Source organism: Phymastichus coffea, unplaced genomic scaffold (assembly GCF_024137745.1).
Source record: "Phymastichus coffea isolate CEN01 unplaced genomic scaffold, Cenicafe_Pcof_1.1 PCOF00007, whole genome shotgun sequence".
Taxonomy (NCBI): Eukaryota; Metazoa; Arthropoda; class Insecta; order Hymenoptera; family Eulophidae; genus Phymastichus; species Phymastichus coffea.
Genome location: NW_026706818.1, coordinates 7,900,491 through 7,925,731, shown reverse-complemented (window position 1 = coordinate 7,925,731; position 25,241 = coordinate 7,900,491). Strand labels below are relative to the sequence as shown.

The window sequence follows — 25,241 nt, the reverse complement described above, 5'->3', positions numbered from 1 at the left end:
AGCGTAATATCGTGGGGTTCACGTAAGCAAAGCACAGTTGCTCTTTCTACAACTGAATCTGAATTTGTAGCAGCGTCTATTGCGATTCAAGAAATGACTTGGGTAAAGCGACTAATGAATACTTTGTATGGCGACAATCTGCCAAAACCTATTTTATATGTCGACAATCAAAGCGCAATCCAAATTATCAAAGATTTGAGATACCATTGTAAAACAAAACATATTGACATTAGATATAAGTTTATCAGAGAGCATTATAATGATGGCATGTTTTCAATTGCATACGTAAATACAACTGATCAACAAGCGGATATTTTAACAAAGGCGCTTTCTGTGAAAACATTCGAGTATCTTCGAGACTTGATAAATGTGAACAAATTGTAATAAGCATATAATTTTTATGAATATATGTATATATAGAACGCAGTCTTGTTATCCGCACTTGCGATTTTCAGTGGGAGTGTTAAGGATATATTTGAAAACCGCAGTTATACTTCTAATCGCAACGCCATCTATTGCTCTCTTTACACCCTGCTCTCTAATGCGCGCGGTGGGTCCTAACACTCTTGCTTGGGCAATTCATCTGAGATGACGCTTAACGTCTTAAAGTCTCGTCCTCACAATTCATGTACCACTGTACACTTTCTTTAATAAAGTTTATTCACTGAAGCCTGCTATCGTTCTCACAATTATTGAACAGAGTCAATAATTTCAGATGCTCAGTTATCCTAATTGTCATTTTCTTTATTATAATATTATTATAATCTTTTATTATAATTTCTCACGGTAAAATCTATTTAGACTATTAAATGACGCCCATCTTGGCCGTGTACTTAATTATCTATATTACTGAATTATTGCACTTGTAATTTTAATATAATCACTGAAATTTATAGCCACTTTATAACTAATTATCACGTGAATTAATAGGTAACTTATTTGCATTACGATTAAACTAAATTTTCATTATAGAATATGACTGTTTTGCATGAGTTAGTATTCGAGTTGAATATGGTGATGAAAGATTGGCTCTTTAAGGCAATCCTGCCATTATCAGCTCTCAGTCACCAATCCGCGGCCTGTACTAAAACTGTGTGTGTTGTGTACTAAAACTCGATGTGTTTTTATGTTGTTGCAGTGTAGCAGATATCATAATGTATTGGCCAGAGGCAGGAGAAGAACTGGTGGAGATTGAGCATGTGCTAGCTTCTGTAAGCTTCTGCTAAGCACACTTTAGTAGGCACAACAAAAGCCTCTATTTTTGAGAACTACAATGTGGCTTGTAAGCCATCAAGAGAACCCAGAGAGAAAAGACAATAGCGAGGATGACTTAAAGCACATAAGACACAGTAGTCGGTGCTCAAAATCGACCGTGTGTCAACATTAACCACGTGCAGAAGGTGCTAATGGTTGTCAGTGAACATCGGCGGACTGTACAACCAGAGGCCACCCGTACCAATCACAGCGGCGGTTATCAGTAGTCATTGCCGCGCGGCAAGACCAGCCGTCGTACAGAGCCACTGTAGCAACTATCACTAATGATCATAGCGAAAGCAGCAACAGCCAAACACAACAATAGTGAGGAGTCAAAGCCATGCAGCAGCAACTCTACCGGCCGCTCCTCAGTACATGTTTGGTAGCAGCGGCACATCGGCAACGCTTGATCTCTTTGTCTTTCTCTTGCACACACACGACGATTGTCACTGGAAACTGATTAGCATGCATTGCAGTTAAACTGCAGTGACGCGAATGGACAAGTCGATTCCCATGATACAATAGTACTTTTCGATGATACAGTAATGCGCGTTGCCGATATCGTTTGGAACGTAAGTTACAACCTCCATAAGCCACCATTTTTCTAAGTATATACATGGAAAACTATAATTCTGAATTATAAATATTGGACAGTAGGTAAATTAGGGTATTGGAGCATTCATACACCCACTCTTATATGAATCCACTTCCCATATGAGACTTTGTCCTCACTTCTATATAAGTTTGGTGGGGATCTTTCCATGTTTTTATAGAGAAAAGGAATCGAGGAAAATGAAAAATTATTTAAGAAAGATACAGAGTAATATAACAAATTAAGCACAAGCAGAAAAAATTGAAGAAAACAAAAGAAAATCCAAATTTTTAGTGAATTTTCAAATGGTTGTTCTATCGTTAAAAATGATCGTATGAAAAATATAAAAAAACAAATTAAAGTTTTAAGCCTCTGGTTTTTAAATTTTAAAGTCAAAAAATTTTCCGATTCTTGTTCTTTGCGCAATTCTAACGAATATAGCAAAAAATATACATGTTTTGGAATGTTTTAAATTAATAATTAATCAAGCCGTTTTTTTGTTTTAATCAATACAATTTTTGAAAAAATTTAAAGATCTTCACTTTTTTCAAACTTCAACTTTCTTTGTCCTTAAATACCCATAACTTAAGAAAATGAAAACAATATTTTCTCTCATTTTTTCAAGTTTTTATTGCAAACAACGTTTGATTTTGTGAAAAAAATATTTTTTCGATTTATGAAACAACAATTTTGAAAAATTGATTTTTGAAAAACTTATACATTATTATTATTATTATTATTAACCAGAGTATAGTACAAAATATTACAACAAGTAGTAATAATTATACAATCATACATTACTAATTTGTAACCCGGCAGAGGATAAACCTGTTCGCTGGTCTGGTATTATAAAACTAACTAAACACTTAAAGAAATTAAAAAAAAAAAAAATTTTAAACTAAGAGTCAGTTTGTATAATAGATTATAATATTTCACAGATGAGGTATGGCTTAATATTGGTAGCAAGAATGCTTCCTATAAAAGCTTACTTCACTAATATCTACGATTTTATTCTTCTATCTCCAATATCTGATTAACATTTGTCTGGCCGTTACGATTGTCGTCATTGATGCTTTCATTTTTCTTGCGTATGATATTCTTTCGTATGTATTTAGTCTAACAGGACAAGTAAGTCCTGTAGCACACGTGACTCTATAGTGAGGGAACATTTCAGTATGCTGTCTATGTGAATCGCATTTACATGTTGCTGTGAATACTATGTCATCTAAGACTATCAAATCTTTATAATTAGGTTATTGTTCCAGTGAGTACAATGAATTAGTGAAAGTTTGATATCCTCTGATACCTCTATAAAAGTATAATAATGCTTTATTGTTTCCAAGATAATTGATGTCTCCATAGGTCATTCGAATATTATTTGTTTGTAGAATCGGTTTTCCTGGTATTTTTTGGTTTACTTGTTTCTATTTGCATACTATTGTTGTTTGCAATGTCATCTATTTGTTTAAATACTGTTTCTATGGGTTTATATCTTACTTTATCTGTATTTGGTTCTTTGTGATCTTCTTTGTTTTCTTCTTTTATGAAATGTATATGTTTTTTTACCAATTAATTGTTTGTATGTGCAGTATTCACATTTATTAATAAAATTTATGTTGGTTGTATCTGTTTTTGTTAGAATGTAAGTTTCGTTTCTTTTTCCCTCTTTGAGTCCGATTTTTGTTTTGGTATTAATAGTTATCCGTTGTGAGTTCCATGCTATGTCAATCACATTTGCAATTGTTTCTATTATTTTTCTGTAGTTATCTGATACTTTCATTTTTTTCATGTTATATTCAGAAATTCGACGATGAGAACGATTTTGATGAAGTGTACAAGTGCCTTGTGAACACAAATATGTCCTTACATCCAAGAGAAACTTATCCTTATCCACATCCACATGGACTTCCAATGCTGAATTTAGACTATTATCAAAGTTCCTTTGTTGCTTTAGTTTGTAATAGATTTGTTGTAAATTGTTGCAGTGTATTTTGTGGTTCATTGTATTCCTGTATCTAGAATGGATGGCCTTTGATCCATTTTTTTATTTTGTCCTTTATTGTTTTTATATTGCTATTTAAAGTTTTGAGGTGAGAAGGTAGTTGATTGAAGGTGGCTAAAGCTCTTGTATAGCTATCTTTAATGCTGATTGTTAATTTTCTTTTAAGGGGCTGTATATTTTTTTTCCTTGTTACGGAATTTTTCTTCAGGAACATATCTTGCAGGTTGACATAGTGATACACTAGAGATTCCATGGTGAATGTTTGATCTATGTTTAGTGGATTTTTTTCATTTATAAACTTGTTTTTATTTATTATTTGTAATAGTCGTGTTTGTAGAGTTTGTATATATTTGAGTCTTCCAATGTATGCTCCACCCCATGCTATAATACCGTAGGTTGTTACGCTATGGAAAAGTGCATAGTAAATCATACGTAGATTATCTGTGCTGATTATCCTAGATAATTTGTGGAAAATATAAGTTAGATATTTTAGTCTATTGTATAGCATGTTTGTATGCAGGTCCCATCTCATATGGCTATCGAAATGCACTCCAAGGTACTTAGTGTTATCAACTTTTCGAATGGGTGCACCCTTTATATTTATATGTAGATATGTTGAGTTGCTATTGCAGTTATTTCCAAAAGCCATATATACTGTTTTGTCAATGTTTAGTGACAGTTTATTCAATGCTAACCAAATGGATAATTTGTTTAAATAGAAGTTCATATTTCTTTCGACTTCATGCCATGTTTCGCCTTTCACAATAATTACCGTGTCATCAGCAAAAGCCGGCACACTATCATTTGGTAGCAATTGTAACATGTCATTTATATAGATTATGAAAAATAAAGGTCCCAATATTGTACCTTGTGGTACGCCAATGTTGACTTGTCGATATTGATTATATTCACCATTGATTTTAACTCTTTGTTTCCTATTACTTAGATAGCTTTTGATAAGTTCATACGCACTTCCTCTAATTCCATATCTGTAGAGTTTTTTGAGTAGAATTTTGTGGTCCACAGTGTCAAAAGCTTTCGCTAGATCCAAGAAAGTTGCTGCTATTGATTTACTTTTGTCTAGTTGATTGTATATTGAGTTAGTTAGGTAGTATAGTGCATTTTTGGTGCTAAGACCTTTTCTAAAACCAAATTGTTTATTAGAAAATAAATTATGTTTGTTGAAAAAACTTGTAATCCTGATTTGTATTAATTTTTCAAAAATTTTGGCGATATTTGATATTAAAGATATAGGTCTATAATTTGTTGGTAGATACTTCTCTTTAGTTTTATGGATAGGAATAATTTCAGCACTTTTTAATTCGTCAGGCCATATTTCTTTTTGTAAGCATAAATTAAAGATATAGGTCAACGGATCACTTATGTGATTTATTATCATCTTTAGTACCTGAGTGTTGATGCCGTCAGATCCTCCATTTTTGTTGCCCATTTTTCTTATTGTTTGTTGAACTTCTATTCTATTTGTTAAATGTAGAAAAATACTGTTGTTGTTCATAGGTGGTAGAGTAATGTTACTATTTATTGGTTGTCTAATATTATCACATATCTGTTTGCCTACTGTACTGAAAAATGTATTCATTTGTTCTGCAATGTCGTTTGAGTTTGTAATTTTATTATTACCTATTAATAGATGATTTATGTTATTGTTTTTTTTGGTTTTCTTCTCAATTTTGTTGTTGATTATTTTCCATAATTTTGGTGGATTGTGTTGATTTGTTTTGATTCGATTTTTTTCATATTTTTCTTTATAAATTATTGTTAATTTTTTCCACTCCTGATGTTTGATAATTATATTAGTAATCTTGATCTTAGGAGTCGTCCCTATATAGGGTCCCTAAATTCGGTCCCGTTGTCCGAAAGAAATATCTCTGGCGCTCCAAACCTGGTTACCACCCTCTCGAGCAATTCCCGTACAATGGTCCGACCATTGTCCTTACGTACGGGTACACACTCCACCCACCGAGTGAACAGGTCTAAAAAGACCAAAATATACTCGAACCCTCTCGAGCTCTCTGGGAAAGGGCCAGTAATGTCACTGGCCACCACCTGCCAGGTTCGCGAGACCTCTCGACGACCCATCAGCCCGCAAGGCGGCCTTTGTTCCGCCTTGCATTGCTGACATACCGGGCAACTCCTCACGTACTCTCTGACCTGATCGTACATCTTTGTCCAGAAATACAGGTGCCTAGCCCGGGAGAACGTTCGTTCTCTCCCCTGGTGTCCCGCTGCTGGCGCATCGTGTACCTCCTCGAGTATTTGATGCCTCTTCTCGGCAGGAACCACTAGCTTCCAGGCTTCCTCGTTGTCGATGGACCCTTCGCTCTCCTCAGTCGGATTGTAGTGATACAATCTTCCTCCGACCACCTTCCAGGTAGGTTGAGAATGTGGATCCTGGCATATCTCTCTATACTTTTGAAGGTACCAGGCGTCGGCAGTTTCCGGCTGATGAGTCATGGCACCCACTTCTACCACCCCCTCCTCATAGGCCCTAGATAAAGCGTCTGGCACCACGTTGAGGTCTCCCTTTCGATACTCGATATCGAACACATGCCCTTGTAGGGCTAACGCCCAACGCGCTAGCCTTCCTGTAGGATTCCTCATACTGTGATACTACATTAAGGCAACTATGATCGGTGATGACTTTGAAGTGGTGCCCCTCAACATAAGGCCGGAACTTCCCGATAGCCCATACTACTGCCAGGCACTCTCGTTCGGAGACTGTATAATTTCTTTCCGCACTGTTTAAGGAGCGACTGGCGTACTCAATTACGCGCTCCTGTCCATCGACTTCTTGCGTCAATACCGCGCCTATCCCACTATCGCTCGCGTCCGTTTGTAACACGAACTGCGCGCTGGGATCTGGCGACTGCAAGATCGGTGCCGAGACCATTGCGTCTCGTAACCGTTCGAAAGCCTGCTCCTGTTCCTGCTGCCACGCAAACGGGATGCTCTTCTTCGTCAGGCGGTTTATCGGCTCAGCGATGGTTGCGAAGTCGGGTATGAAGCGACGCTACCACGACATCATCCCCATGAACCGCTTCACCTGTCTGATCGTCCGTGGTACTGGGTACTCCATGATGGGCTTGATCTTCTCTGGATCTGGCCTTACCCCTTCACGGTTCACTAGGACCCCCAGGTACTTGACTTCCGACTTACAGAAGTGGCTTTTGGTCTTATTCACAGTGAGGCCCGCACCCAGGATTCGTTGTAAAACTAATCCCAGGTGTCGCTTATGCTCCAAAAAAGACGGCGAGATAATAATCACGTCGTCGAGGTACGCAAAAGCGAAAGGATCTAAATCCGGACCAATCACTCTGTCCATCAACCTCTGGAAGGTCGCGCCGGCGTAAGACAATCCGAAGGGCATTCTCTTAAACTGAAAATGCCCCAGGCCGGGGACTGTGAACGCCGTAATGGGGCACGACTCCTTTTTAAGAGGTATCTGGTGGTACGCGCTACTCAAGTCCAGTGTCGAGATGAACTTAGCATCCTTGATCCTTCGCAGGATGTCGCTCATGAAGGGTAATGGATAGGCGTCCGGCTTGGTTACTGCGTTTACCTTCTGGTAATTTACGCAGAACCGATATTTGCCATCTGCCTTCTTAACCATCACCACTGGACTTGACCACCCGCTGGTTGCTGGTTCAATGACGTCGTTGTCCAGCATGGCCTTGACCAGCGCGTGCATTTCGTCTCGCACCCTGTCGGAGACCGGGTAGTATTTCTGTTTACAGGGTCGAGCGTCTCCGATATCTATCTCATGCTCGACCCCCACAGCACAGCCTAAACACTCGCCTCCGTCTGGAATTAATCCGTCGACGAGGCTAGCCACTTCTTGACGCTGTGCTTCCGTGGCTTCTACCAGGCCTACGGGTGCGAGGCACGACGTACCAGTGACGCTTGCCACTTCCAACGGTACCGCCACTTTGGCTTTCGCCAAGTACAGCTGGTCCGTGTCAGGGTTCAGGTTGGCGCTGAATTCCCTTACGAAATTCGCGCCGACGTAGCAGTCATCAGACAGCAGTGGCGTTATACCGACCCTTACATCTTTTGTGATTCCCCCTACCGTGAAGGGGAAAATCACATGACCCAAGATGGGACATGGGCGACCGTCGGCGAGCTTCGCTTCTCCCGCTCGCGTGACGTCCAGGCCCAGCCCTATGTCTGATGCCAACCTAAGCCCGAGTTGACCCATTACCGTCGATGAGGCCCCGGTGTCGTAGAGTGCCCTTAACTTGTAGGCACCTATCCCCACCTGAAGCCACCATCGGGTCTCATCCTCGGGTCTATACCTGCGGGGAGCTTTCGCCGTCTCTCTCCCCTCTGTGGACGGGAGGCTTTCACGGCTCTTCTTGCCTTGGGCAGCCGCTACTCGCATCGACGTGCTCTCACCCGCAGGTGTCTGGGTCGCCGGTGTATCCTCCGGAGTGTCAGGTGGTCTCCTGGAGCTTTTGGGTCTGATGGTCTCCTCTCCGACCCATTCAAACCCCTGCTCCACCACCTGAATCCGGCCTCCGTACCCTTCGAGGATACTAAACGCCCGGTTACCCAGATCAGGCATCTGTTCGGTCGCTGTCGCTTCCAACGCCACCGCACTGCCAGGTCTCGTAGGGTCCGCTATCCCTGGCGAGACCTTCCTGAACCCTGGGGTCGCTGGCGGGCCCCTGCCCCGTTCCAGCGACCCGCGACGAGAGGTCACCTTTACTGGGGACGCGGAGGGGACCTCCGTCCTCCGCTTCTCTGCCCGTTTCCCTTGTTGTAATCCGGGCAGTACCTCCTGGTAAAGCCCAGTTTGCCACAAGACGAGCACTTAATCGGTTGGGAGTAGTCTATTTTCCTCCGTTGACCCTCTCGTCGCTGACCAGGAGACCCTGGGGGGGTCTTATTCCTCCCCTTTTCTTGCGGCCGACCCCTCGGCCGCCTGGGAGAGCTAGCCTTCCTCTCCTTAAAGTACCGGTCCATATCGCGTCGCAGGGTCGCAATCTGCGACGACAGATCCTCCATGCGGTCTGTCGCCTGCGTTGCAGCGATTGTGGGCCGGTCCTCGGGTCTCTTGGCCGGGACTTTCACCGGCGACTCGGGTTGTAGCTGTTCCCTACCCCGAGGCTTGTTGGACATGGCCGCCGTTCGGGGTCCTGCCCGGGGCGGTGGTGCCTTAGCTGACACCCCCATGTGCTCGGGGTACAACGTGGACGTTGGCTCCAACCTGGTCCTCGGGCGCTCGTCGTCCCGCAAGGCGGTCTCGATTTCAGTCACCCGGGCGTGGAATTCGTCCACGTTGGAGAACGCATTCCTCCGCAGCTGCATCCGGATGGCGGGTAGGAGATTTGCATACAGCAAATCTAAGTGCCTCTGCTCCGGTAACGGCGGGCGTAGCTGGGCCAACATGAAGAGGAGGTCGCAAGCGTATTCCCTTACCAGCTCTCCCTTCTCTTGATAACGGGCTTGGGCCTCTTGCAGCAGCCTCTGCTGCTGCAACTCGCTCGACCCGAACCAACGGCGAGCGCCGGCTATGAAGTCGGCGTAGCTCCTCCATTTGAGCTTATTGAGCTCGTACCAGGTCCTCGCAACGCCTTCGAGGAGCTCTGATACCGAGCACAAGATTTCGCCGTCTGTTAGCCCTGAGCCCGCGCGTAGATCCTCCAGTCGTGACAAGAAGGTGTCTACGCACTCTGAAGCCGTGCCGGAGTATCGCAGCTTCCATCCTCGGACAATCCTACCCGCGTCCCGAGTCGGGTAGTACCCCGACGCCGCATTGGCGTCGTACCAGGCGGATCCTTCCGGGATCGCCTGCCCTTCATCCATGTCGGCGTCTCTTGGTCCACTTCTTGGTGGCTGTTCCGTCCTTGAAGGCACCTGCCTTTGGGGAGCCTCTCGAGGTTCGCCAGGGGTCGGTCGCTGGGGTTCCGGGGTACTACCTGGTACCCTTGGGTCGTAGTGGCACGTATACGTGGACTGGAAGTCCACGGTCCTCCGGGGCCGCTCTGGTATGACCGTTCGTCGATTGGTGGGGTCCCTGTTCCTTAACTGTTGGACCTCCACCTGCAGAGCGGTCACCTGGTCGCTCCACCGCGCGCATACCTGGTCGTGCCTTTCCAGCATCTCGAGTATGCGGTTGATCCCGACACGGTTGCGCTCGATCTCTTCTTTTAATCGTTCTGTCACGCACCGTTCCTCTTCTTCTTCTTGAGGTTGTAGCTCCTCATTTTCGAAGCGTCGGGCTCTTCGCCTATCCGGCGATCCGGTGGAGCCCTTGTGCTCACTACTGACCCCCTCCGTCGGCCCCTTGACCTCGCCGGTCCCCCCTTCCTCTGCGGGCTCTCGCTCCCCCGTCTCGCTCTGACTCTCCTCTTCAAAGTTGTCGTAGACTGCGAGAGTCCGCGTCAGGTTCGCCTCCACCACCTCATCCCTGTATAGCAGCATGAGTGGGTGGGCGACAAGATCCTCCGCATCAGCTGCTTCTAACTCTTGTCGCCTGGACTCCAGCCACCTCTCTCGACTCCTTCGCCTGCGTTGTGTGGCCTCCCTATCCAACGCCGCTCCTTGGAAGTCTAGGTCGATATATTCGCCTAGCAACCAATATGCTAATCGAACTGCCTGCATCAGCTTAGGACCATCTGTGCGCAACTCTAGTTGCGTCAGGTATCTGTCCAGCTGTGTCGAAGGCAGCTCCGAAGCCCACCGGGTTATCGCGTCAGCGGTATCCTCCATATCGTTTACGCTGGGGCGTAGGTGACGGTTGAGGTTAATTTTCCCTAGTCGACCACTACCGCCTCCTATCGCCCAAGGCACGAGCGGGGTGTTGCGATTTTTATCGCCAACTACCCAATTACGCCTTTATTTACAAGGCAACAATACGCGTGGCTTGTGGGTGTGTGCAGGTATCGCGTACTCTAAGGAAGTACGAACTTCCACTTCGCAACTACCTGCCTATAGGTGGAGGCTAACTGTTTGTTAGCTCCACCGGGATAGTTAATCTAACCCTACACACACACCGATTGCGCGCTCTGCTGGTACTGTCGCTCGGTGACTAACCCCCACTTAATTACTCTAATGTGTAATAAAACACTTAAAAAGGCAAAAAGTTAACTAAAATACGATTAGTCACCTTTTATATTCGCGTTCGAGCGACTACGGACGTCTCTTCGACCCCTGGGGTTAGTGTGCTCTCGGCTCACAAAAGCAGGTATTATTGGGTCGGAGAGGCGTCTTTCCCCTACCGCAGAGCACCTACCGAACGAGCCACGCGTTATTTTACCCGCTCGCACCTTATTATGCACGCGCGCAAACGTCTCTCTCTCGCGCGCGTTGCTCTCTCTTTTCGTGCAAACTCCCTCGTGTGTGAGTCCTAATTCTAGTTGGGCGCCATGTAACAGGCTGTCGCCTAGCCTATAATCTCTAAAAAAAAGTGCCCTTATTATAACTAGACGAAGCCTTGTTATCTATGTGCTCAAAGCACAGTAATCTACCTTGCCTCGGAGTGCGCCTGCGCAGAGTCTCTTCGCTGTTCCGAGTTGGGTTCCCCCAACTCACCGCTTGGCGGCGCTGTCGCCTCTTGCTAGTAGCGCTCGTGCGGCCGCCGCTGGAACCTAAGTCGTCGACTTGCGTCTATCGATAATCGCACGATTCGTGCTACGCAACCGGCGAATTCGAATCCCCTGAAAATAAACACTGGCGCGACCTCCGGACAAAGGAAAGACTAAATAACGACTATTTAACTCGAAAGTAACGATCAACAAGCACTTTATTGATGCAATTTAACTACACGGGAGTTTTGCCGAGAGACTTTCGCACGCTCGCGTGAATGACAAGACACGCTGTTTGAGAGAGAGAGAAAAAAAACGCGATTACCGCGAACTACCTGCTCGCACGCAACAACAGATTCTTCGCGTTCGCTGCGCGGATTCGCACGCAAATTATAATAATAATTGAAAAGGGAAGAGGTGCACCTACCGCGATATCGATAAGGATACGGTGGCCAACCGTATCCGACTAACACGCTGTTGATCGACTTTTCCGCTGCTTGCTGCACCGCTTCGATTGCTATTGCTGCTGTTGTTGTTGTTGCCACAGATGTTGCTGCTATTGCTGCTGCTGCTGTTGCTGCTACTGCAGTCGCTGCTACTGCTACTGCTACTGCTGCTATTAGCACACCAACCCACGCACTCAGGTTCGCAATGTCAATGGCAAAACACGGGAAACTCGGGAAGATTGGAGGTTAGCGCGACGCTGACAGACTGAGTAACACAGTCATACTGCCGGTCGGAGCCTCCCCTCCCGGTCATTGCCCCTTACGCGCTCTCTCTCTCTCGCGAACCGAACGCGGCTCCTCTCGCTTAGCCGCTCGTTAATCTCGCGCGAGTCTTACGATTTTCGTTAATCGTTGCAAGTTTTTATATTTTTCTCTTTTTGTTGCATTATTGGGATCTTTTTTCCAATTATTATAAAGTTTTTCTTTGTGTGCACATGATATCATTATTGTTTTAGTTATCCAATTACTCCTTGGGTTCATTTTATTCTTATTGTGTTTATTGTTATTAGATGATGCCTTAATACATGTTTGTATTTTTTCTATTAGTTTGTTCGTAGCTAGATTAGGGTCTTTTATAATTTGTATGTCAGTCCAAACAGTTCTTTTGGCTTTATTTTTTAGTTTAAAATAGTTTATTATTTTGAAATTGGTTTTTTGTGTATATTTATAATTATTCCTTAGACTCATCATTATTGGGTAGTGATCATTGAAAGGTACGTTGAGGACGTAAGTTTTATATTTGACTTTTTCTAGCTTAACAAAGAAATTATCTATACATGTACCTTTGTTAATATCAACATTGGGTGGTCTTGTTATGGTATGTAGTCCAGGGCAATATCCATTTTCTAGCAGTACTTGTAAAAAATCTTGATCTAGTATTTCTTCTCTCAATATATCAAAATTAAAGTAGCCCATTAAAATATTGTTTTTATATTTTTTGTTTATCAAGGGTCGCGGCAGCGACCTGCGGCATGAATGCCGGAGGCGCGGTTTTACGCGACACTATACTCAATGAAGTCGGCGTGCACAGATTTCAATTAATTAATTAATACATAAATAGCGTTGCATGTAAAAAAACTTATTATATATTGTTAATATATTATACCTAGATTGGTTCTATTAAAAAATTTTAATTGTTTACTTGACATTCATTCATTTATTAATTTTTTTTTTTTATATGGTCGAAAACTTTTTTTCTTACTTTCTTCCCAGCCATCTTTATCGGTAAAGATGATTATCTTTAAGATGATTATCTTTAAGATGACTATAATATTTTCCCTTTCTCTCTCTCTCTCTATTCTCCTACGGACCCTTGATATTCTCATACGTACGTACCCTTGATATTGTCATACGTATATATTTCTCTCTCTCTCTCTCTACTTAATAAAAGTGATACCAGTAACAGTGACCAGTGATAAAAAAAGTGACAGAAAGATAAAGTGATTTAGTGGTAATAACTGATTTAGTGATTTAGTGATTGGCAAGGTCTGCAAGGTATTTAGTGATTTAGTGATTGTTGTTGGCAAGGTCTGCAAGGTATATAAAATAATAAAATAAATAATCTTTTGCGAACATTGGCCAAACTCTCTTTTACGCTTCCAGCAATTTATGAAAATAGAGAACATATTACCAATATATTTTTAAAAGCAATTACAGCTTTCTTGTCATTCTACCAGCCCATCAAAAAAATTTTTTAAGTAGCTTTAGTGATCTGTAATAGCTTTTAAAAATATATTTGTAGTGTGTTGTCTATATGTCTATTCTCATAAATTGCTGGAAGCATAAAATGCCAATGGCCAATGCTAATTTGATGAGATTGTTTCATAACAAAATCTTGCTTTGAGCCTTATTCCATCAAATTAACATCGGCTAAACTCTTTTTTATGCTTCCAGCAATTTATAAAAATAGAGAACATACTATGAATATATATTTTTAAAAGCAATTACAGCTTTCTTGTCAGTCTACCTGCCCATCAAAAAGATTTTTTTAAGTAGCTTTAGTAATCTGTAATAGCTTTTAAAAATATATTTGTAGTATGTTGTCTATGTCTATTCTCATAAATTGTTGGAAGCATAAAATGCCAATGGCCAATGCTAATTTGATGAGATTGTTTCATAACAAAATCTTGCTTTGAGCCTTATTCCGTCAAATTAACATCGGCTAAACTCTTTTTTATGCTTCCAGCAATTTATGAAAATAGAGAACATACTACCAATATATTTTTATATTTTTAAAAGCAATTATAGGATACTAAAGCTGTGTAAATAATTTGAGCCTTAATTTCCAAATGTGATATTCAATAATATATAATTTATTTTCAACTTACATTTCTAGTTTATTACATTTCTAGTTTATAGTTTTTAAAAGTTAGGTTTATTTATTTTCTATTATTTTTGTAATATTTTCTTCTAGTTTGTTTTTCACCAGCTGCAGCATTAGCCATGGCTACAGTGTATGCTGCAACGTTTCTTACTGTAGCTGAAGATCCTTGGGCATAACGTTGCCTAAAAAATTTTCTTTTATTTATGTCTCCACCTCGTATTCCTCTATCTGTAAAATATAATGAAAACAAATTGTAAGTATTCGTATATAACCATTGTTATTGTATAAATTTAATATTAAAAATACTTACTATTTGTTGGATTTATTGGCAGATTATGTTTCTTTTGCCTTTGCTGGTAAGTCATATAAATATTTTTTTGACCACTGTCATTTTCTTTTTTTGATCCTTCTTGTTGTTCGCTATTTGTTTGTTCCATTGTTTGTTGTTGTTCAACTTCATTAAATTTGTTCACTGTTACTTGTTCAAGTTTTTCTTTTTCTCTGTTAAGTTTCATTTCATCAATTTCTTGTTGTTGTTGCTTGTTAATTTTTATTAAGTTTTCTATTTTTTTATGCATATCTATAAACAAATTCCTGGATTCATCTCCAGAATTTCCTACATCCATATCTTCTAAAATCTGTAATAAATAATAATATTAGTGAATAAATATATTAAATAGTCGTTAAATATAATATAAATTACACAAAAATTTCCAAATCCAATTTTGAGAGCCAATCCGTTATAAAAAAATAATTAAGCACTCATCTTAGGTTACACACGAGCGTTTCGTTGGTAAATATCCAACCTCATCAGATCTCAATTCGCTAATCACAATCAAATTAAAACCAAAAATGAAATTTAATTGTGATTAGCGAATTGAGATCTGATGAGGTTGGATATTTACCAACGAAACGCACGTGTGTAACCTAAGATGAGTGTTTAATTATTTTTAACGGGTTGGCTCTCAAAATTGGATTTGGAAATTTTTGTTTAACAAATGGAGAGTGCTATGAATATATAAATATATAAATATAAATTACAATTACACTTACGTTATCCATTTCCATTATAACAATATATTTTTTTATTTAACTTTTAGCTGCGTAGCTGTAACGGGCATATGGGCATGGAGGCTATATGGCTGAAGCTCATCTAGTTTGAGAGCCCAATGACCTAACAACCAAAATTTTTGAAAAATTATTAAAGACATTGTTTTCGAAAGTACTTTTAATGCTCGTTTCAAAATACCACTCCCAAATTATTTAGTCCACTTATAAAAAAGATATTGAACAATTATGTTGTTGCAAAATGAGATTGAATAACTATTGAGGAAGGCTTTATTCCATATAAAATTGTTCATGAATATTATTTTAACGGACAAGATAATTTAGAAGTAAAAATCCTTTCAATTTTTTAATAATTTTGGTTATTAGGTGAGTGAAGCTTGGTGAAAACGCCATACAACTATTAAAGATATGGTCTTTTTCAATTTTCAGTTGAACAAATCAGCCACGAGGAGGGGCTTCTTTAGCCAAATAATTGTTTTAAAGCTGAGTGTACAATCAATTGGCTAATAATAGGAAAGTAAGTAAAATGAAGAAGAATATACCATACACAATAAATATTAATAAATAAATATTTATTATTACATTTTTTTCAGATTTCATTACATTCAACTATCTGTGCTTGTTTGCGCTTGTATCCAGCACCTGTTTGCGCTTATTACCAGCGCCTGTCTGCGCTTGTATCCAGCGCCTGTCTGCGCTTGTATCCAGCGCCTGTTTGCGCTTATTACCAGCGCCTGTTTGCGCTTATTACCAGCGCCTGTCTGCGCTTATTACCAGCGCCTGTCTGCGCTTGTATCCAGCGCCTGTCTGCGCTTGTATCCAGCGCCTATTTGCGCTTATTACCAGCGCCTATATTCAAATTAGATAAATAAAAAGTAATTTGAATAAAATTATAGTAACAAATATAAAATAGTTTATTATTATATTGAATCCCTTCCATTTTATTATATAAAATTGGCTTATTATTTTTAGTATGGGTGATCAAAATAAATATAATAATTTTAAGTACACATTGAGTACTTCTGATAAAAAATTAATTGTCGATGGTATAAAGTTAACCAATGTCCATATTAACATGTTCCATCACATATTACATTCTCGTAAAATGCTTCCATTAATCAAACCTAGAAGTATTTCGTTTATACCGAACATTATGCAATTCCCAGGACGACAATGGCTTGAACCGATTCCATCTAATTCAGTGCATCTGCAAATATTACATGCATGCAATAATATTAATCACCAATATTTGGATGACCACTGGGCTTGTATTTTCTATGATACTATGCTTATACATGTTTTTGATCCATCAAATAATGATCAATTATATTCTTGTACTGAACAATTCTTAAACCAGTTATTTCCATATCTGATAAAAAATGGAAAGATAGATAAGGATAGAGTCATTTTTGAAAAAGTACAAAAGCAGCAAAATGATAACGATTTTGGTGTTTTAGCTCTAGCATTTGCAACATCTATACTGCTGAATAAAAATCCTTCAACTGTTCATTATGATAGTACAAATATGAGAACCCATCTTTGTAATATATTTCAAAATTACATACTTAAGCATTTCCCGACAGAAGTGAGATTCGATGAAAAACATGCAAATTACGAAGAAATACATTCAAATCATAATAATTTAAATTTTATCCTATACGAATTAAGTGATCATGACAAAACATTAGTATTAAACGGTTCCAAATTGAAAGATACTTACTTGGATTTATTTCATCATCTGTTGAAATTGCATTCTCAAAGTACATCTTCTTTTATTCAACCAAGGAGTACTTTATACATACAAAACATAATGCGGAATCCAAAAAGACAGTGGTTTCCATATGTCCCTAGACATTTAGTACATATTCAAATTTTACATAGTTGTAATGATTTATGTAAAGAATGCATAGGTGGACACTGGATATGTTCTTACTACGACACTAAGTTTATCCATATTTATGATTCACTGAATACAAATCAGTTGCATCTTTGTCATGAACGATTTTTGAGTCAGCTGTTTCCTTTTTTGACGATAGATGGAAAAATTAATAGAGATAAGCTTATTTTCGAAAGAGTGCAATACCAAAAAAATGATAGAGACTGCGGTATTTTAGCGATAGCATTTGCAACGTCTTTAGTTTTAAATAACAATCCTTCAGAAATTATATATGATTATGGAAAAATGAGATCACATTTATTCAACACTTTTCAAAATTGTAAATTGACACATTTTCCTTTAGCAGAAGCAATTAATGTTTTATGTAAAGATAAATCTCATAGTTTTAGTCCAAATAATTTGGTTGTCAAATAATCAAGTCAAAATAACAAATCTCAATTTAAAAATATAAGTAAATTTTCACCTGCATTTGATACTTCGGCAATTGAAACAAAATATTTAAATGAAGTTAATAAAGTTTTAAAAATAAATGATAATTGGAAATTGGTTAGACTATCCAATCTCGATGGGGTCTCTTGTTATGCAAATGCGTCTATACAAAGTTTATTAAATTGTCCAATAATTAGAAGTTATTTTGTTGATTACAATTCTACTGATAAGTTGTCTGTGATAATATCTCAATATATTCTAAAAAGTAATAATAATAAAGAGCAAGTAGATATAAAGGGATTACGAAGTTTTGTTAATCAAATATATGCAGAACAAAGGCAACAAGATATTCCAGAATTTATGGGCCATCTTATTGCCAAATCAGAGAGATTGCGATTTATAATTGAACATGAAATGCGATCAATTTTAATATGTCCGAACATAAAATGTGGTAATATCAAATATTTAGAAATCAATTCCAATAATATTCTCCTTTTGAATTTACCAGACAATAGGTCTCATTGTTCATTACAAAAGTTGATCGATACAAACATTGAATGTCCAATATCAAGTGATGTGAATTGTTTATCTTGCAAACAATTCAAATACTATGAAACTACTGATTTTCTTACTCATAATGTAATTATAGTGACGCAAATCAATCTTTTTCATTGGAATGGTCGAGAATTTATAAAAAATAATGAGTTTATCCTTGATGATATCAATGAATTCGTTCGTATCAATAATAAGTATTATTCAATTAGTAGTATCATCCTTCATGAAGGGATCACAAGAAGTAGTGGGCATTACTATAATATTATTCGGCAAGGTAAATGTTGGTTTTTAGTTAATGATGCACATATTAAAAATATATCATCAGTGACTTGCATGAAAAATGCTTATGTGGTTTTTTTACAAGAAGTTGAAGAGGACTCACAATGTTTACAAGATATTAAAATGACATTAAAAAGAAAAGTAAATTCATACTACGTTGATACTATCAGTACACGGCCATCAAAAATTATGAAGTTAACTAGTAATGCAAATATATGTTCCCTTCAAAATGAATTCACACGGTCATCGCGTGATACACAAATAAAACAAAAAAGAGATCGTACAAAGGATAAAAAGGCATATTATTTAAAAAATAAAAATAAAATACTAGCAGATAAAAAAAAATACTATGAAAAAAAGAAGGACAACATATTAACAGTTCAAAAAAAATATTATGCAAATAATAAAGACAAAGTATTGAAAAGTCGAAGAAATTATTACAATATAAATCGTCAATCTAGATTGATCAAAATTAAACATCAACGTGCTTTAAATATAAAGCGTAAATATTTTGTCATAAATGTTAAACACAGTACAAGAAAATTATTTTACGAAAAACATAATTGGGTAAAAAAAATTATACCTGTCTTAAATTTACCTTCTGTAACCGAAGCTGAAATCAAAGCCGAGTCTTTAATTTCTCGTGTTATTTCGATTAGAGACAAAATCATATCAGACGCTAAATGTACATTGAAAAAATTAAAAGATAAAGCGACCGTCAGCTTGAGTCGCTCAAGGAATATTAGCATTACCAATGATAATATTAATAATGCAATTGCAGCACTATGCGGTACTTCAATGCACTTTTCGCATTCAGAACCATATTTTTTCGAATCAGTTTATGACTTTGGAAACGGGCTGCTTGTATCTGATTCGAGTAAAATAGATGTTATAATGTTGAACGAAAGTAGACAGTCAATTAATATTATACCTTTACTTGAGGGTACAAAAAATCATGATGTCTGGTTATGTAATAAATACTGTAAAATGCCCGATATTCATACCATAATAGAAATTAAAGAGCTTTTTGAAAAACTGAACGACTTAAATTATGCTGATGCTTATGATTTTCTGAAAAATCTTGACGTCTGCAGCTCTGAATCTCAACATTCAGAGAAACTTGGTCATCTTATTGTTTGTCATATTGGAAGTTTCTTATGTAATTCGACATTTCTTAAACTTCGTACTATAGCTTGTCACTTTCCTTTTTTAAGAACGATAAAAGATATAATTTATGCGTTAAAAAAATGTTATAGAAATATCGAAGAGGTGAATGAAGCTTTAAATAATGGTGATTTGGAGAAATTAGAAGATATGGCATCGAAAGCTTCAATGTCTTTATTTTTTTCATCTACAAAAACCGATGAAGTTACTTTGGATGAGAATGAAATTTTACAGAAATTGGACGGAGGTGTCAAAGTTTATTACAAATTTTTAAAAGACCTTCCTCTACATGTTTGTGTTTCTTGCGAACGATTATGCCGTGAAAAAAGTATAAAAGATGTTAAAGATTATGAATCAAATGTTGCATGCGAATTATTAGGAATTATTAATAATGCTTGGCAGCAATTAGTAGAATATTATGTAAATAATAATTCGATGGAAATATTCCTCAATGGTAAGATTTGCAAATCTTGTTTGGAGCAGCTTAAAAAGAATAAGATACCTCCAACGTGTCTTTTAAACAATCTTTATTTCAAAGCTATTCCAGATGAATTGAAATTTTTGAATATGTATGAAAAGATTTTAATCCAGCGTGCAAAATCATTTCAAGTTATCCAGAAAAAAGGTACTATTATGAAGAAAAATATACCTTATTACGCACGTCATGACAAGCTCGTGGGGAAAGTTTTTCATTTACCTCTACCATTACATGAGACATTACAAAAATTGTGTAAAGAAACGGATCCTCTGAACACGGATCATGAGTTATACATATTGGTTAGAAGTATTCCTACTAAAGGTAAGATTATTTGGGAGGAATACGTTGATGTAAAAAAAATATGGAATGCTTTGAAATGGCTGAAAGAAAACAATCATCTTTATTCAAAAATTAATCTTCCCATTAATCCAGAAGATTTACTAAATGAACTAAAAGATGTAGATTTAGAGTATGCAGAAGAAGATTCTGTTAATAATGAAGACAAAGTCGATGAAAATTATAACAGAGCTACAAATTCTAAATTGCCTCAGGCAGAAGCTTTATTGACTGCAAAATCGCAATCGGACACATTTTACGATGAATATACAATAAATGCTTTACATACTAAAAAAACCTAATGAATCGGCTACAAAATTATACCAAATGAAAAAAGTATATGAAAATCCGTTGGCTTACAATGACAGTGACTTGGATTTGAAATGTTTTCCAGACATTTTTCCTTACGGTGAATGTGGCCAACGCGTTTCGAGAAATATACGATTAAGAGATTCTGATTTTATTAAACACATATTGACCTCTAAACATTCACAATTTAGAGAAAGCAAACAATTACTTTTTTACTATTTACACGATAACAATATGAGAAATCTGAATGCAGGAATATATCACATGTTACATGTTGTAGATACACGTTATAAATATACAGCTGGAAATTTCAAGAAACAATTGGAGGAGAATCTTTTAGAATCAAATCTTTATTCTATTTTTGCTCGCTTAAGAGGAACTGAAGCGTACTGGATAAAACCTAGAAGAGAACTCAATTGTATGACCCAGGAATATGGCCCAGTTACATTTTTCGTAACCTTAAGTCCCGCAGAATGGAACTGGCCGGATTTGGGTGAATTTATACAAGATTATCAATCATTGGATAATGATAGTAGATCTATTAGTCAACTCGTCGTTGACTATCCTGTTCCAGCTGCAATTTTCATAGAACAAAAGTTCAAAGCCATGATGGCTTATTTGCTTTCCGACGCAAGACCTATAGGAATAATTGAACACTATTATTATGTTCGAGAGTATCAAGGTCGAGGGTTACCTCATTTTCATTGTATTTTCTGGATAAAAGATACTCCAGTATACGGCATATCTTCGAATGAAGATGTAAAAAAATTTATAATGCAATACATTACTTGTCGTTTACCTAATAAATATACATCTCCAAATATGTATCGTAGAGTAATGGAATATCAACAACACAAACATAATGACTATTGTATGCGTAAAAATAAAACACGAAGTGGTTTTATATCCGCTTGTCGTTTCGAATTTCCGCGAAAGACAACAAAAGAATTTATTTTACGTGATGTTATTATGGCTATAACAAATCGTAGAAAGTTGAAAAACAATAGTAGACTTTATGATCTGCCTCGAGATTTTAATGAACAATATACGAACGACTATATGCCTGCTATATTAGCTTTATGGGAAGGAAACACCGATGCTCAATTTATTGGTGAATCAACGTATCTTTTGACGTATTACATTACATGTTATGGAACAAAAGGTGAAAAAAGTAATTTGGATCTTTCTGATATAGCATTGAATAGGTCTCTTTGCAGTAGACTTTGGGCCATAGGTACGCGCGGACTTACTCACAGAGAATGTGGAGCTATAGAAGCGGCTGATACTTTATTAGGTCATCCACTTCATGAAACAGATCCAAATACTACTTTTATATAGGTTGACGTTGGTTTTGAAAAAAAAAGAAAATTAAAATCAAAAGTTGCAATGGAACAATTATCTGAAGATTCAACGGATATCTTTTGTGATAATTTAGTTGATACATACTATCCAAAGCGCCCTATAGAGTTAGAAACCATGTGTTTATATGATTTTGCGAGATTTTTCGATATATGGAAAAAAAGCCAATTCGCAAAGCTGAATATTATAAAATGGATGAAAATTTATATTGCAGAAAAAGAAAACAAGCACGTTTAGTTCTTCATATGAAGTACAATCCTCAAACACAACCTGAAGCCTATTATTTTTCTATATTGATATTATTTAAACCTTGGAGAAATACCGAGGAACTTAAGGGAAACCAAGAAACATATCATAATGCTTTTATTGAAATAAAAGATGATTTATCTGCAGCACTTAAATATCATGATAAGCTGCAGATGATTCAAAATGCTATGGATGAGGCTAATAAATTAATCAAGCAACAAGAATTGGAAAAGACCTTGACCCAAAAATCAGAACATCTGGAAATTGCTGATCCTCTTGACGCTACAGAAGTTATAAAAGATGTTCAAGATTTGATTGAAAAGGTTGCCGAAACAAAAGATATTGACGTAGATCAATCAATCAAAAATTTAAATGTTGATCAATTAAGAATATTTAATACAATTACATCTACAATGTCATCTGACAATAAAGTAATAAGACTGTTTGTTAGCGGATTTGGAGGTACTGGTAAAAGTTACCTGATTGAAAACTTGGTATTATGGAACAAACTAAAGAGAAATAAAAATACCGCTGTTGCAGCTCCGACTGGTATTGCAGCATTTAATATTCAGGGATTGACAGTTCACAGATTATTACAATTACCTGTAGAGCAAGGAGGCACGGCAAAATATAAACCTCTATCGGATAATGCGTTGAAAAGAATACGTCAAAGTTTAAAGAATGTTGATTTCATCATTATTGATGAGATTTCTATGATATCAAACGTAACTCTTACGTATATACATTTACGACTGACAGAGATTTTTTGCACATCAGACAAAAAAGACGGTTGGTTTGGTAAAATACATATTGTAGTTTTTGGCGATTTACTTCAACTACCACCTGTGCGAGAAGAATTCGCTTTCATTTCACTGACAAGATCGCAAATTGATAAATACATTAAAGGAATGTTATCATTTAATTTATGGACCTTGTTCGAATATGAGGAATTGACTATAAATATGAGACAGAAAAATGATAAAGGTTACTCAGAAATTTTAGGAAAATTAAGATTAGGTTATTTAACTAATTCTGATATAGAAACTTTACTGAAAAGAAAGATTTCTTTTTCCAGCAATATTCCTTCAAAATCTTTTCATGAACTGTGCCAATATTTGAGTAATTTGCCTACCAATACGGTATGCTTGATGCCGACTAAAGATATGTACTCAATACTTAATAATACCATGTTGAATAAACTAGAGTGTGAAGAGATAAAGCTAATTGCTAATGATTGTTACAAATGTCCAAAGAGACTAGAAAAACGTGTTTTGAAAATTTTAAACGAAGATGATGACAACGTTTGTGGCATTTCTCGAGTAATCACAATCAAAATAGGTTGTAAAATTATGATACGAAGAAATATCGATGTGTCCATCGGATTAGTTAATGGAACTATAGCAACAGTTATTGCAGTGACCAAAGGAAAAACAGGTATAGATAGCGTGACTATTAGACTTCAATCAAATCAAGAGTATTCTATCAAACAATTAGAATACCAATTTCAAATATTAGATCAAGTATTTATTACGAGAAAACAATTTCCGATTTGTCTAAGTTATGCTATAACTATTCATAAAAGTCAAGGTTTAAGTTTAGAAAATGCTGTTATAGACGCTGGAAACAGCATTTTTAGTTGTGGTCAAACGTACGTAGCTTTATCTAGGGTCACTAAACTAAAAGGTTTACATTTAATTAATTTGGATCCTTCTAGTATTAAAGCTGATGAGTCTGCTATAAAATAATATAATAGACTGAGAAATCAATATCGTACAGATCTTGATATTTATAATGTTCCTGTTAAAGATGTTTACAAAAGTAATAAAATATTTGACAGTGTTTGGTCTATATCACGTCATACTCATTGCAGTGTATATACGTCATATATCATTGCAGATTCAAGCTGATAATGTTAATAATATTTTACAATGTCCGTTGAGTTCATTCATCTATCCATTGCCTGATAAAAATAGCTTATCTTACGCTAAATCATGTATACAGAGTTTATTTCATTGCCAATTGATTAGAAAACATTTACTTGAATCCAAGGATCAAGATATACTTTTACAAATATTTAAACAATATGTTACCAAAACTTTGGTTGATTTAGTCCCGCTTTCAAATTTTCTTAATACTACCAAGTATTCATTCCTAATTCAAAAGGATGCTGCAGATTATTTATCGGATATATGTATGAAATTTGGAATAATAGGCAAACTTACTACACATGAGCTTACCATTGGGATAAGATGCCCAGGTTGTGATTTTAGACCCGATCCAATTACAACATGTAATTGCATTTTAAATTTATACTTAAATACAGAAAAAAATGGGGCATATACGTTGCAGAATATTATAGATGAAAATATTAATGTTTGGCGCGATATTCAAGAAACTTGTCATAATAACTGTAAATATAAAAAACAAAAAAAAGTTTCTCTCCGTATTGATTTGGAAAAAATTTTAATAATTAGGCTGTCACTGTTTTCAGACAATAATAAATTAACTGGATTCAAGATTAATGATGTGCCAAAGACGAAAATTTCTATAGATGATAAATGTTTTAGGGTAATAAGTGCAATTTTTCATTGTGGACCAAGTATGGACAATGGGTATTATTTTAATGTATTACGCGAAGAAACTTATTGGTTTCATACATCTGATTCTAAATGCACAAAAAAATCATGGCCTAAAGGCTCGAAAGATATATATATAATATTTTTAGAACAAATTAAAGCACCAAAAAGAAAGTGATCTTGTAAAGAAAATATAAGATGTTTCGCATCAACTCTCCGAACGTGGCGCACGGGTGCCAAAAGATGACTAAGTTCAACTCTTATTTGCACTACTTGAATGTATTTTAGAATGACTAATATTCTAGTCAAGTCTAGTAGAAT

General features: G+C 37.2%; 2 protein-coding genes across 4 annotated transcripts in view; one reads left to right on the top strand and one right to left on the bottom strand.

Annotated features, from left to right (window-relative positions):
* The window catches only part of LOC131669478 (LIM/homeobox protein Awh), a 546,200-nt gene that overhangs the window by 127,723 nt on the left and 393,236 nt on the right, over positions 1-25,241 (bottom strand). The gene's annotated exons all lie outside the window — the stretch shown is intronic.
* Positions 22,126-24,089, top strand: LOC131669362 (ATP-dependent DNA helicase PIF5-like). The gene is made up of 2 exons (XM_058944196.1): positions 22,126-22,205; positions 22,313-24,089. Exons 1-2 carry the CDS (start codon positions 22,126-22,128, stop codon positions 24,087-24,089), a joined length of 1,857 nt encoding a protein of 618 aa, XP_058800179.1.

What these genes read in the sequence shown, in the direction of transcription:
- LOC131669362 (XM_058944196.1), top strand. Translation starts at nt 22,126, where the DNA reads ATGGAACAATTATCTGAAGATTCAACGGATATCTTTTGTGATAATTTA. An exon ending in TATCCAAAGCGCCCTATAGA is followed by an intron (nt 22,206 to 22,312) that starts GTTAGAAACCAT and finishes TTTATATTGCAG; the next exon opens with AAAAAGAAAACAAGCACGTT.